This window comes from Coregonus lavaretus (genome assembly GCF_964263955.1).
Source record: "Coregonus lavaretus genome assembly, chromosome: 7".
Lineage (NCBI taxonomy): Eukaryota > Metazoa > Chordata > Actinopteri > Salmoniformes > Salmonidae > Coregonus > Coregonus lavaretus.
The window spans coordinates 41555799-41571045 of NC_139994.1; the positions used below are offsets into that span (position 1 = coordinate 41555799).

At 41.6% G+C, this 15247-nt stretch overlaps 2 protein-coding genes across 2 annotated transcripts in view; one reads left to right on the forward strand and one right to left on the reverse strand.

Annotated features, from left to right (window-relative positions):
• Positions 1-5613: 5613 nt before the first annotated feature.
• ccdc166 (coiled-coil domain containing 166) lies at positions 5614-11706 on the reverse strand. Its single transcript, XM_084166377.1, has 10 exons — positions 11634-11706; positions 10448-10566; positions 10272-10325; positions 9466-9520; positions 8924-9068; positions 8645-8724; positions 8228-8349; positions 8071-8125; positions 7858-7944; positions 5614-7750 (listed from the first exon to the last, which is right to left on the reverse strand). Exons 2-10 carry the CDS (start codon positions 10555-10557, stop codon positions 7553-7555), a joined length of 906 nt encoding a protein of 301 aa, XP_084022503.1. The 5' UTR covers positions 10558-10566; positions 11634-11706; the 3' UTR covers positions 5614-7552.
• A 122-nt stretch (positions 11707-11828) lies between these two features.
• The window catches only part of LOC311132974 (protein O-GlcNAcase), a 47111-nt gene continuing 43692 nt past the window's right edge, over positions 11829-15247 (forward strand). The window contains exons 1-2 of the mRNA XM_084166376.1: positions 11829-11909; positions 15091-15142. Coding sequence (XP_084022502.1) covers positions 11870-11909; positions 15091-15142 — 92 coding nt within the window. The 5' untranslated portion in view covers positions 11829-11869. The remainder of the gene's footprint in view (positions 11910-15090; positions 15143-15247) is intronic.

Genomic DNA, 15247 nt, shown 5'->3' on the forward strand with positions numbered 1-15247 from the left:
CTGCTTTTCTGATGTATCAAATACTTATGTCATGCAATAAAATGCAAATTAATTACTTAAAAATCATACAATGTGATTTTCTGGATTTTTGTTTTTGATTCCGTCTCTCACAGTTGACGTGTACCTATGATAAAAATTACAGACCTCTACATGCTTTGTAAGTAGGAAAACCTGCAAAATCGGCAGTGTATCAAATACTTGTTCTCCCCACTGTATGTTGGGAAATTGTTAGATATTACTGCACTGTTGGAGCTAGAAGCACAAGCATTTCGCTACACCATTTGGGACACAGGCAGGGGTTTCAATCAAAACGTATGTTTTTAATAACTCCCGAGTGGCGCAGTGGTCTAAGGCACTGCATCGCAGTGCTAGCTGTGCCACTAGAGATCCTGGTTCGAATCCAGGCTCTGTCATAGCTGGCCATGACCGGGAGACCCATGGGGCGGCGCACAATTGGCCCAGCGTCGTCCAGGGTAGGGGAGGGAATGGCCAGCAGGGATGTAGCTCAGTTGGTAGAGCATGGCGTTTGCAACGCCAGGGTTGTGGGTTCGATTCCCACGGGGGGCCAGTATGAAAAAAAAAATAAAAAAATTATGCACTCACTGTAAGTCGCTCTGGATAAGAGCATCTGCTAAAATGTAAAAAAAAATAAAAAAGCATTTTAATATAATGTAGCTATTTTGCTGTTGTTTTACAGTACAGTGGAGGTTGGGGAGGAGACCATATAAATAGAATGACTAGAACAAGAGAGGAAGCGATAGGATCGACTCTACCCAAAATCTATCTGCGCGAAATTAATTATTAAGCAGACCAAGTGAGGAGTTTTTGTATGATCAAGATTAAATGGAATTGATATAGTGTGTAAATGGGCAGTTGAGGGCCTGACCAACCTTCACTTTCCCTGAACCCTATGGAAAGCTTTGAGCTGAATTCAGAATCATGCCTTCAGCCTGGTAGACTCTTTTGTTTTGTTTTACAAGGTTGGAGAAATTCAAGAGCGGTGAATGTAACAGTTGTGTTAAAATACTTTGAATTTCACCAGGTTCATATATTCATATAGCATGTTGATTTGATAGCATGCAGCCTGCATCCAACTCGTACTTACGTTTTACCCCTCTGTGCTCGTGCTCAAATCATTTTGATGCACTGAGAGAGGTAGGCATGCTTTTTCAGTTTTCTTCAGAGAAGTTAGATCTAATCAGCAATGTTTTGTTCATCAGAGGACTCTGATACATTAAAACAGCCTGATCTCCGAAGTCCACATCTTCAGTCTCAATCAATCAATCACACACACAACGCAGAGCTATGGCGGTGCAGTAGTACAGTACCAGCTACAGCAGCACATTGGTCGGCTGCTTTTGAGTGACAAGCAATGCCTTCCAAAGGTGTTCAATCAAATCACTCCACACTATATATTGAGAATATAAGGCAGGGCAAGGCCTTGTACACTGAACAAAAATAAGTGTTGGTCCCATGTTTCATGAGCTGAAATAAAAGATCCCAGAAATGTTCCATATGCACGAAAAGCTTATTTCTCTCAAATGTTGTGCAGACATTTTTTTTCCATCCCTGTTATTGAGCATTTCTCCTTTGCCAAGATAATCCATCCACCTGACAGGTATGGCATATCAAAAAACGGATTAAACAGCATGATCATTACACACGTGCACATTGTGCTGGGGACAATAAAAGGCCACTCTAAAATGTGAAGTTTTGTCACTCAACACAATGCCACAGATGTCTCAAGTTTTGATGGTGCATGCAATTGGCATGCTGACTGCAGGAATGTCCACCAGGAGTATTTATGTTTGTAATAAAGCCCTTTTGTGTGAAAAAACTCATTCTGATTGGTTGGGCCTGGGTCCCCAGTGGGTGGACCTGGCTCCCAATTGAGTGGGCCTATGCCCTCCCAGGCCCACCCATGGCTGCGTGCCGGCCCAGTCATGTGAAATCCATAGATTAGGGCCTAAAGAATTTATTTAAACTGACTGATTTCCTTCTATGAACTGTAACTCTGTAAAATCTTTGAAGTTGTTGCATGTTGGGTTTATATTTTTGTTCAGTGTACATCACACCCACTGGGGGCGGGCCGGGGACAGGGGCCAGGTCTGGGTATTTAGCAATGTGTCTTGCTTTCAATTGATCAACAACATCTCTGAATGCTTTGTTGACATGTAGTTTGGGTCTTCTATGGAATATCTTCCGAGTCCCGACACAGTGGACATTTGTACTGGTCACTGCTGTCCCAGTTTTCACTGATACAGTTCTTGCGGAAGGTGTGTCCACATGGGATGGTGACTGGCTCAGTGAACACATCCAGACAGATGTAGCACTGAAACTAATCGTCAGAGAGGAGGCTTCTGGGGGCAGCCATATCTGGGAACAAAAGACAAAAAATTTTGTTGTTGTGATGTCTGCAATTCACCCCTAGATTTCAATGGATCCCAAGGCTGGTATTCAATCGAAGGCGCATCGTCGAAATGTTCACTGCACTTGACTTTCAAAGGTCATTTAAGTTTGAGCCGGCATTAATTACCATGAATGCCATCTCAGCGAACGTCAGGAACATTTTATTTAAAAAGGGCATTTCCAACGGTAAAATATGTCCATAGGAGTTGTGTGTGGAGTGTGTGTGTGTTCACTTGGTTGTTTTTAGAATTAATCAGGCTCACAAGAACAGGATAGTCAGTAGAATGGTGTGGATCAAGGAGCAGGTTCAACAAACTGAAGGATGTTTTCTCCACTTAACTTTTACTTTAGTGACGTACTTACCCCACCTAAGTCAGCAGAATCGTCATAAATGTTCTCTGTATTTTTACTTTGGAGTAATTATGGGATTGTTGCTGTCTGGACTGTGGTGTGTGTGCACTAAACCAGAGCATGCAGTAATAAAATAAAAAAGATTTGTCACTGATTGACGCAATGTTCGATCAAACCGTAGACGACAAATAGCTTTTCATTTTCATTCTTTGTTTTTGTTCTTCTTCTCTTGGTATTAAATAGATACTACTCAAGTTTCAAGTTTTAATGTCACATGCACAAGTACAGTGAAATGCCTTTCTTGCAAGCTCTAACCCCAACAATGCAGTAATCAATAACAATATAATACTAAAAGTAACAAGGTAGAACAAAAACACACGATATATAAAAACATGAAGAACACAATAAAGTAAGTAAGCATACTATATACAGGGTCAGTTCCAGTACCATACAATGTGCAGGGATACTGGATCGATAGAAGTAGATATGTTTAGGGGTAAGGTGACTAGGCATCAGGATATATGATGATTGTGTGTGAGAGTGGATGTGTGTAGAGTCAGTATAAATGTATGTGCATATTATGTGTGTGTGAGCAAATTATGAAGTGAGTGTTTGTATGTGTGTTGGAGTATCAGTGTGTGTAGTGTGTAGGGCTGAGTGTGCATAGTGCCAGTGCAAAATTAAGAATAAAATATGAAGGTCAACTCAGATAGTCCATGTAGCCATTTTGTTAGCTATTTAGCAGTCTTATGGCATGGGAATAGAAGCTGGTCAGGAGCCTGTTGATGTCAAACTTGATGCACCAGTACCGCTTGGCGTCCGGAAGAAGAAATAACTACTACTACTAATAATAATAATAATAATGTATTACATTTTTAAAGCACTTTTCAAAACAAAATAATTTAAAAGTGCCTAAAATAAAAGATAAACTAGAAAAAGGAATATAAGATAAGAGTAACTCTTAAATAATGTAATTATCCATATTTACCACCAGGGGTCAGTATGAGGCTTTATCAGACTCAAAATCTACAAGTGTCTTCACTGACATTTTCAACCTATTTGTAATACCATCTTGTTTCATGCAGGCCACCATAGTCCCCGTGCCCAATAATGCCAAGGTAACCTGCCTAAATGACTATTTCCTCATAGCACTTACATCTATAGCCATGAAATGCTTTGAAAGGCTAGTCATGGCTCATATCAACACAATCATCCCAGACACACTAGACCCACTCCAATTCGCATACCAACCCAACAGATCCACAGATTACCCAATCTCTATTGCACTCCACACTGTCCACACCCACCTCGACAAAAGGAATACCTATGCCTTCAGAAAGCATTCACAATATAATAGTGTTTAACATGATTTTTGAATGACTACCTCATCTCTGTACCCCACATATACAATTATCTGTAAGGCCCCTCAGTCGAGCAGTGAATTTCAAACACAGATTCAACCACAAAGTCCATTGAGGTTTTCCAATGCCTCGCAAAGAGGGAAAAATTGAATATCCCTGTGAGCATGGTGAAATTAATCATTACACTTTGGATGGTGTATCAGTACGTCCTTCCTAACTCTGTTGCCGGAGATGAAGGAAACTGCTCAGGGATTTCACCATGAGGCCAATGGTGACTTTAAACAGTTACAGAGTTTAATGGCTGTGATAGGAGAAAACGGAGGATGGATCAACAACAACATTGTAGTCCACAATAGTAACCTAATTGACAAGAGTGAAAAGAAGGAAGCCTGTACAGAATAAACACAAACACACACACAAACACCTGAGACCTCATCTCTTCCAGAGAGAGAGGTGGAGCATATCAACAGTATCTCAGTAGGAACCTTCAGCCGTTGTTAGATCAAAGTCGCACTGCACACTGCACCGTCAACAATGTGCCTTTAAAAAGCGTTTTATTTTGTTTGCGGAGATCGCAATCACAGTAAACTGCGGATCAAGCGTAAATTACTTTTAAAAGTCAACAACGCACCTTGGATTAAAGCCCGGTCTTCGGCTCTACCACCACAATTTGCAAAAAATATGGTCCTTTCCGACATTTTTGGAATTTTCCATAATCCCTGAGTGTCTAACTTTCGTTTCAGTGATTGTTAGCAGCTGGACACATGGCGGGCCATTAAAATATCCTGTAGGCCACATTTGGCTCACGTTGAAGCGCATGTTTGACACTGTGGCACTAACCACTAGCTCAGTGAGATCGAATATTAAACACATCCTGGCAAGCAAGTGGAACGTTTTTGCTTGTACTGACTCTATAGCATGGCAACTCTTTAAATCTAATGAGTCACATTCATTAATTTATTCAGATCACTTATTCTCTATTTCAGTCTGATGTAGGCAATATGTAGTTCAATAGAAAAAAAGTATTCAGACCCTCGTCTATGATACTCGTAAATTGAGCTCAGGTGCATCCTGTTTCCATTGATCATCCTTGAGATGTTTCTACAACTTGATTGGAGTCCACCTGTGGTAAATTCTATTGATTGGACTGCCAAATTCTCTAAAACAACATTGAAAGTAGAAAACAACTTAAAGTAGAGAAATTAGCATTCAATTATCTGGCAAACAGCTCTGGGGGATATTCCTGCAGTCAGCATTCCAATTGCACGCTCCCTGTGGCATTGTGTTGTGTGACAAAACTGCACATTTTAGTGGCCTTTTATTGTCCCCAGCACAATGTGCACCTGTGTAATGATCATACTGTTTAAATCAGCTTCTTGATATGCCACTCCTGTCAGGTGAATGCATTATCTTGGCAAAGGAGAAATATTTAACAGGGATGTAAACAAATTTGTGCACAACATTTGAGAGAAATAAGCTTTTTGTGCATATGGAAAATATCTGGGATCTTTTATTTCAGCTCATGAAACATGGGACCAACAGTTTACATGTTGCGTTTATATTATTGTTCTAATATACACTACCAGTCAAAAATTTGGACACACCTACTCATTCCAGGTTTTTTTTTTTTTTTTTTTTTTACTATTTTCTACATTGTAGAATAATAGTGAAGACATCAAAACTATAAAATAACACATGGAATCATGTAGTAAGCAAAAAAGTGTTAAACAAATATGTTTTATATTTGAGATTCTTAAAAAAGCCACCCTTTGCATTGATGACAGCTTTGCACACTCTTGGCATTCTCTCAACCAGCTTCATGAGGTAGTCACCTGGAATGCATTTCAATTAACAGGTGTGCCTTGTTAAAAGTTAATTTGTGGAATTTCTTTCCTCCTTGATGCGTTTGAGCCAATCAGTTGTGTTGTGACAAGGTAGGGGGGTATACAGAATATAGCCCTATTTGGTAAAATACCAAGTCCATATTATGGCAAGAACAGCTCAAATAAGCAAAGAGAAATGACAGTCCATCATTACTTTAAGACATGAAGGTCAGTCAATCTGGAACATTTCAAGAACTTTGAAAGTTTATTTGAGTGCAGTCGCAAAAACAATCAAGCGCTATGATGAAACTGGCTCTCAGAAGGACCGCCACAGGAATGGAAGACACAGAGTTACCTCTGCTGCAGAGGATAAGTTCATTAGAGTTACCAGCCTCAGAAATTGCAGCCCAAATAAATGCTTCACAGAGTTCAAGTAACAGACACATCTCAACATCAACTGTTCAGAGGGGACTGTTTGAATCAGGCCTTCATGGTCAAATTGCTGCAAAGAAACCACTACTAAAGGACACTAATAAGAAGAAGTGACCTGCTTGGGCCAAGAAACAGAAGCAATCGACATTAGACCGGTGTAAAATTGGGTGAATGGATGATCTCCACATGTGTATTTCCAACCATAAAGCATGGAGGAGGAGGTGTTATAGTGTGGGGGTGCTTTGCTGGTGACACTGATTTATTTAGAATTCAAGGCACACTTAACCAGCATGGCTACCACAGCATTCTGCAGCGATATGCCATCACATCTGGTTTGGGCTTAGTGGGACTATCATTTGTTTTTCAACAGGACAATGACCCAACACACCTCCAGGCTGTGTAAGGGCTATTTTACCAAGATCGAGAGTGATGGAGTGCTGCATCAGATGACCTGGCCTCCACAATCTCCCGACCTCAACCCAATTGAGATGGTTTGGGATGAGTCGGACCGCAGAGTGAAGGAAAAGCAGCCAACAAGTGCTCAGCATATGTAGGAACTCCTTCAAGACTGTTGGAAAAGCATTCCAGGTGAAGCTGGTTGAGAGAATGCCAAGAATGTGCAAAGCTGTCATCAAGGCAAAGGGTGGCTATTTGAAGAATCTCAAATATAAAAAATATTTTCATTTGTTTAATACTTTTTTGTTTACTACATGATTCCATATGTGTTATTTCATAGTTTTGATGTCTTCACTATTATTTTACAATGTAGAAAATAGTAAAAAATAAAAACCCTTGAATGAGTAGGTGTTTCCAAACTTTTGACTGATAGTGTAAATATAGTCCCTTCAGAAAGTATTCATACCCCTTGACTTAGTCCACATTTTGTTGTATTACAGCCTAAATTCTAAATGTATTAAATATTATTTTTTTCTCAACAATCTATAGAATACCCCATAATGACAATGTAAAAACATGTTTTTAGAAATGTTTGCAAAAGTATTTAAAATGAAATACAGAAATATCTCATTTACATGATTCCACTGACATTATGGGGTATTGTGCGTAGGCCAGTGACACAAAATCTCAATTGAATCAATTTTAAATTCAGTATGCAACAACAAAATGTGGAAAAAGTAAAGAGTGGCTTCTGCAGATGTGTGTGTGTCTCTCTCTTTCTCAGGTATCTGCTGTGCGGTGGTGTCTTGTGTCTTCTCTCCCTCCGCCCCCCCCCAGTGGCCGAGTGTGGGACCCTGGTGGGGTCGGCCCCGGGGTGCCTCGGAGGCGCCTCAGCTCCCTGACATACTCCCTCTCCAGTAGGAGCTGCTGCCTCTGGTCCTGGAGCTGATCCTGGAGGCCCCTCAGGGAGTGGGCTCTCTGGATCAATCAATCAATCAATCAACCAACCAACCAACCAATGAATCAATCCATCAATTAATCAATCAATCAATCAATCAATCAATCCATCCATCTTCTGGCTATACCTGGATCAGCTGCTGCAGCTCTTCCCTCAGGCGCTGGTTCTCCAGGGACACCGCTCTAGTGTGGGACAATAGGCAGCGAGACGCCTCCTAGAGGGAGGAGAGGGGGTGGGGAGAGGTGGGTGTGGAGGTATGTTTGACCTGTGTGTGTGTACACGTGTTCTTGTGGACGTGCGTACGCATGCGTGCATGTCTATGTATGTGTGTGTTACTCACCCTATTAGCTGCGAGGGCTAGGGCCTGTATTTTTTGTTTGGCTTGTGCTTCGTACCTATAATAATAATAACAATAACAATAATAATAATAATAATAATAATAATACATTTAAACAAAGGAATTTACAGTCATGCACACACACTTTTTTTTCATTTACCTCTCCTTCTCACTGAGGAAGCCAGCCTTCAGGGCCTGCAGGGATTCAGAGTGACGGCAGTGCATACTGGTCACCTCCCTCTCTAGCTCTGCTATACGCCCCAGCTGCTGCTGCTGCAGGCTCTGTTACACACACACGCACACAATATTAAAGCACACACAAACAGCCATGTATATACAGTATACACACACACTCACATATGCATACAGCATGCAAAGGTACCACTAATCTGATATAAGATTATAATAAGATGTGCAATATTAGTAGATCATATATTCTGTACACTCGGTGGTGTGTGAGCAGAGGAGAGGAAAGGAGGGGGAAGAGAAGAGGGAGGAGAGGAGATGAGAAGGTAGAGGAGAGGACGAGAGGAGGCGAGAGGGGGGTGTGGGAGGAGAGGGGGAGGAAGTGTCATACTTTGAATTCTCGGAGCTCAGCAATCTCAATATTTAACAGCGCCAGTTCATTCTCCTTCTCCAGAATCTCCTTCTTCAGCTCTGTTAGGATAGGTTAGGTTAGAGTTAGCTTCCTGCTCTCTCCCCATTGGCCCCTTGCTCTTCCTGCTCACTCCCCATTGGCCAGTGGCTCTTCCTGCTCGCTCCCCATTGGCCAGTGGCTCTTCCTGCTCTCTCCCCATTGGTTCCTGGCTCTTCCTGCTCTCTCCCCATTGGCCCGTGGCGCTTCCAGCTGACTCACCATTGGCCTGTTCCTGGTATTTGTTCAGAGTCTCCTCCCTCTGCCTCTTCAGGGCCTCCAGTTCCTGGTGGTTCTGGTCGCTAAGGGTGACGATGGCACTCTGACGCTTCTGTGTCCGCTTGGACATGTACGACATGTACTCTTGCTGAGAGGGCGAGAGATGGGGCCAGGAGGAGAGGGATGAGGAATTATATGCATAGTCACTTTACCCCTACCTACATGTACAAATTATCTCGACTAACATGTACCCCCGCACATTGACTCTGTACCGGTACCCCCTGTATATAGCCACTTTATTGTTATTTTATTGTGTTACTTTTTATTTTATTTTTTACTTTAGTTTATTTAATAAATATTTTCTTAACTCTATTTCTTTAACTGAATTGTTGGTTAAGGGCTTGTAAGTAAGCATTTCACGGTAAGGTCTACACCTGTTGTATTCGGCACATGTGACAAATATTTTTATTTTTTATTTTATTGGGAGGGAGATGGGGAAGAGAGATGGGGAGAAAGAGAGAGTGTCTGCCTTTACTGTCACTCACGCTCTCCATGCGAGTCTGGTTGGCCTCATTCTGTAGGAACTCATTCTCACGCCGTCTGGTACAGCAGCGGAGTTAAGGGAAGTTAAGAAAGTATTGTAGAGAAGCTATAGCTATCACATGAACAGAGGCGGGGTGGGTCAATTCTAATTGAAGGCAGTAAAAAAAAGTAAAATGAAATTCCAATTCAAACATTAAAAAAGGGCATTTTTATATTTATTTTCAATGATAACTGTAATGTAGAAGCTATTTATTTCAAACGTTTCTACATTTTTAAAATTCAGACTACTTCCTGATTTAAATGCTTTCAATTCGAATTGACCCCAATCCTGGAACGGAGGGTAACAATTTTAAAGGGCCCTTCACTTTAACAAAAATGGATGCAGATCAATCCACAACAGTTTACAATTTAGCGGTCTTGTGTGTGACTGTGACAACTAAATCCTGGCTGTCTACCTGCAGTGTGCAAAGTGAAAGCTTTGGGAATCGTCTTGGACTGGGACGCCATCTGCCAGACTTTCTGAACAGGTGGTCTTGTGCAGATGGAATGTGGATCCGCAGTGTCCAAAAACCACTCCCCAACTTCCAGGAATAGTGTTCATAATGTGGCTTTATCAGTGCCTGCTCTAGTGAGGCAGAAACAGATTGGCCATAAAGGCTAATGCCAGTTCAAGCAAATGCCACATGTTCTGGTTCATCTTTAGGCCAGTGGGTCTGTCTAAATTGAATTGGCAGATGTGTTAGAAATGCCCGGGCCGATTTCTGGTTTCACTCTGTCACTGTGTTGAACTTTGTGATTTAAAGGATACAACTTTTCCACTTTCCTCTTGAGGTTGTTCAAGGTGTCGGTTAGCTTGTCATACCTGTAGGTTACAGGAAGTGAAGTACAGAGTCACATGATGACAGACAAGCAGGCAGAGAGGCAGGCAGAGAGGGAGAGAGAGTCACAGACAGATAGACAGGCAGGCAGACAGACATATCTCACTCTCTCTGTAGCAGAGCCTCTCTGTCAGACCCCGGGTGTTCTGAGTCCTCTACTCCTTGTCCAGCAGTATTCTGCTTAAGGGCAGACTCTCCTTTCTTCTTAGGGGGCATTCTAGTAGCCTACACACACACACACTTGTCATCTATAGGGACCATTCTTTGCAGAAACAGTGACATTTGATTGAATGCGCATCATCATCATGTTCCATATCGCTGCTTTGCTGCCCACCACATCTCACCAGTAGCCTAGAATGAGCCCACCATATCGCCGCCCACGCCCGTTAACAAACCCCTTACCAGAGAGCCCTGGGGCACCGAAGCGCTGCAAGTTAGTTAGCTAGCTAACCGCATCAGCATCAGTAATGATCACTGATCAGACTACACTCAACGCTGGCTGACTGTGCTGTTCGCATTTGTTGGCTTAGCTCTCTATCAAAATCAACTTTTCATTGGGTATACATATAGCTTTGAATACACCTAGCTATAAAGTCTAATTTGATAGCTACAAAAGTAGCAAACAGCTAGATGTCTCACCTTCACGTTTGTCAAAACGTTCCCTTGTTGCCAAGACAACAACACCGACAACACAATTCTACAGGGAAGTCACGTTTACATTTTTGTCATTTAGCAGACGCTCTTATCCAGAGCGACTTACAGTTAGAGTGCATACATTTATTTATTTTTTCTTCATACTGGCCCCCCGTGGGAATCGAACCCACAACCCTGGCGTTGCAAGCGCCATGCTCTACCAACTGAGCTACACGTTCCCTAAAAATGAAAATAATCAAGATCGTAAAGACAGCATTATACAATATAACTACATGGATCAGTCCTAGCCGGGAGTTACAATGTTACAAATGTTCCACTGACCGCATCTGCCCCGCTGCCGAACTTTGACCCATCATTATCACGGTTCAGGGATCTGATTTCACATTTTATTACCGTAAACATCCGCTAAAAAGCGCAACAAACAATCAATCGCCCTACTATCAAGTCTCCAGCGGGCGTATTTGCCAGACAACCGTTTACTTAGGCAATAAACGTTGCAATTTTTATTACATACAGCTCGTTTGTATAAATTAAACATAACTCGTATAAATAACAAATAGCGTGGCATTTTGAAGATTACACATTTTTCACATCGAAGCGCTCACAGACGACGAAATAGTATCCTCCAGTCCTCACACCTTGCATTTGCGTGCAGGAGGCGAGTGCGCCTGTGCGGGGGTTGAGCTAGCTGAGCAGGGAGAGCCAGCCGTGGTGGCACCGATGGAAAGGATGGAAATGGAGAACAACCCCGGTGTCTGACCTGAAAGACGGTACTAGGAAAGCGTTCGGTAGGCTAGGCTACTGCTCCGGCTGGTTGGATTGCTGGAGAGAGGCGAGGCGCACGGTGGAAGCAGGGGCGACACAGACAGAGAAAATGGACGGGAGCAGCGAGTTCCTTTGCGGGGTTGTGGAAGGTAAGGACAATGGTCGTCTGGTTATCTGCTTGTAAGATCTTGTAATTTTCACGGAGGAGAAGTTCAAATTAAATACCATCCATAAAGAAACACAATATTTTCTGTGTTTGTAAAGCTTTGAGATGTGGTAGCTATTGTAGCCCTGTGATCAATCAGGCATAACCTCATATCACAGACGGTTCACATATTCATCTTTATCATCATCAATAATCATCTTAAATTGTGTCATCATTGGTGTCCCAGTCAGCCATCTAGCAAGCCTGTCAGCCAGCCAGTCCAGTGGTTTCCAACTCCAGTCCTCGAGTATCCCCTACAGCACACATTTTTGTTGTAGCTTTTGACAAAAACACCTGAGGTTCGTTCAGTTCGCTTGGACGTTTGCTACGTTGCGGAACGGTTTGTACTGAAAGACACGTTTATCCAAAACGTACTTGAACAGACTTTGAGGTACATTTGCTCCCGTTTGGTGGCGAGGTGTGGCTTAAAGCAATGAGTGGTGTATTTAAAGAGCAGTGGCCAGTCACACTACCCAGCTAGCACATTTTGTTATTTTGAAGTTATGGGAACTTATGTTTTTGGTTTCACATTGGTTGTGAGAACGAAGTCATACGTTTCCTGACCTGTAAAACATAACGTTTTTTAAATGTTACAAAAACAGAAGTGAAAATGTAGCCTGTTCTGGAAACGTTTATTTTTAGGTTGCAGGGAGGTTCTGAGAACATTTTACTCTGGTTCTTAAATCTTCCTGGGAGGTTTTATTAACGCTCTGAGAACGGAAATTATAGGTTATTTTTAATAACTTTCTTAAAACTTTAACTGAATATTTCAGTAAGACTTTTAGTAACATGCTTGCTTATTATGATTCACTTTTTGTTTTACTCCAAGCACAGATGGGACACACAAAAATGTATTTCCTTAGACATTATTCATGCGAACACATTTCTTTTTTATTGTGACACGGCATCAGTGAGATTTGAACCTATGATGTTCTGTTCACTATCCATGGAATTAGTCCACTGCGCCACCATGTTTACACATACAAAGCTGTTGATTTTAGTCTATTCCCAGACCCCATTTCAAAGAAACAAGCACTCATTAAGATTAGGTGTGGCTAATTAGTGGGCGTGGCCAACACACCTGCTCACACTTATGGCCTAAACTCGCCATAGCTGAGCATGCGAGTGATTTATTTTAGAATACATTGTTTGAAATTATAATGACCCAACCGAAGCCGGCCGGAGGGTTGTCCACTTTGATGCCTAGCTCAATTAGAACATGTCTTTATTTTTGCGTTTTACTGCTGGCGCTGCAGTCACACAAAATAATCAAAATGTTGTCATTATTCACATTTTTTTTCTAGCTCATTTGAATTGGAAGAGGTAGCTAAGATTGAGGCTTTACATACATGCTAAATTAGACCAATTAATCTGCTTATGGAAAGACAACATCGCTATCAGCAAAAATGATTGGAGATATGTACTATCCTGCTAGCATAAGGTTACTGCTCCGCCTGTCCCATCCTTTCCACCTGCCTCGCTCTGCTTGCTACGCCCACCCGCTTCTTGTGAGTTTTTCACTTGAACAAGATAGAGGATAGAGAGAGTTTTGTTGATGCTGAGAGCAGAATGTATAAGTTTTTATGGAAAGTTTTCTTTATGTTATAAGAATGGAATTTAGAGCTTATTGATGTTAATGTGTACAATTACATACTGAAATTCCCACAGAAGAACGTTGTTTCTTAACATTCTCTGAACTATTTGAGAACATTCCCAATGTCAAACCAGTTGGAGAACGTTCCTAGAACATTACCAAAATTGAAATGAAATGTAACCATGTTTGAACTTTTAGGAAACGTTATGTTAAAGTAATGAAATACCAAGAAAATAAAGTTATTGGTTAAAGGTTGACTTTAGGAATGAAAAACTGTCAACCTCCGCCACTTTCTCAATTTTGAAACAGAAATGGGGTGTGCCTTTGGTGGTTCATCTGACGACGATAAGTTGCTGTACTCGCCAGAAAAAGTAACTGTATTAGTTGACACCGGAGGTTTTCTATCGTAGCTAGCTAGTTCGTTAGCTAAGCTAGCCACTGTAGCTAGCCAGTTGGCTAATGTTAGCTAACCTAAAGTTAGTAGCTAGTACAACCTCACTGTCTTTGGTACTACGAAGATGAGTTTACCTTAGCTGATTCCACTGCTCTAGTATCTGGGTGGAGAGAGAGAAGTAAAAGTCAGATTCACGTCTCCCCCTTTTCAGGGTCTGCTGCACCCACTCCTCCAGTATTTGTTGACGTCATTTGAGGATTTATTTTTAGACGGAAGCTGTTGAGATCGGTAAGAAATGGCACTTCTGTAGCCAAATCTCGTTCATTCATTTTGTTTTTAAGCATTAAATGACATGTTATGATGGTGCATTGATCACTTATACAGTTTAAAGCTGTTATTTTTGCCCAAAGTCATTCCTTTTTAAATTCCTTAAATGTGCTGAGAATGTTCCAAAACCAAGCACCTATCCTGCACCATTCCCAGAAAGTTGTGGGAAGGTTGTATGCAAAATAACCATAGGACAACCATGCTCTCACCAAGCTCTAAGAAACCTATGGTTCTCAGAATGTTATGTTGCTCCCATTTCTATATGAAGAATTGTATGGCATGCTCTGTGCTGTATTTGCAGATGAGAGGTTGCCTTATAGGCAGGAATTTGTTAGTGTGGTTGAAGTAGCCTTAACGCTGTGTTCACCATTCCATTTCATTTCACCAGTCTGGCATTCCTCCTCAATAAAACGGTCTGTAATGAGGGACATTATTCAAAACTAAATTGTCTGTGATCGGATCACCTTTAACCAATCAGAGGATGAATAGCCTAATTCAAAGCACAGTGATTGAGCATGTGGGATTTTGTCCTAAACACATTGTTTCTGAGGATGCTGATTGGACCGGTCATTTTTTAACTTATTCCAAACGCCCGTCTATTGGAGAAAGGCCAGACTGATATGTCAAGTGAAATAGAATGGTGAATGCAGCGATCAGGCTGGTTCCACCAGGGTAAGAAATCTATATGGCCACTTCACCGATACGTGTCTGTGAACAATGTACTAATATGAATATAGGTCTGAATGGCAACACTGCTTAATTGTACACTAGCATTCATTTCTCTCTCTTTCGTGTGTGTCTGTTTCTCAGGGTTCTATGGGAGGCCCTGGTCTATGGAGCAGAGGAAGGTCCTTTTCCAGTGGTGAGTACTTAGTGACATAAAGGTGACGTACAGAAAGGTAACATACAGATGTAGGATCTTAATTTGATCACCTTGTTGCAGGATAACTTTCCTGCAATGCATGAC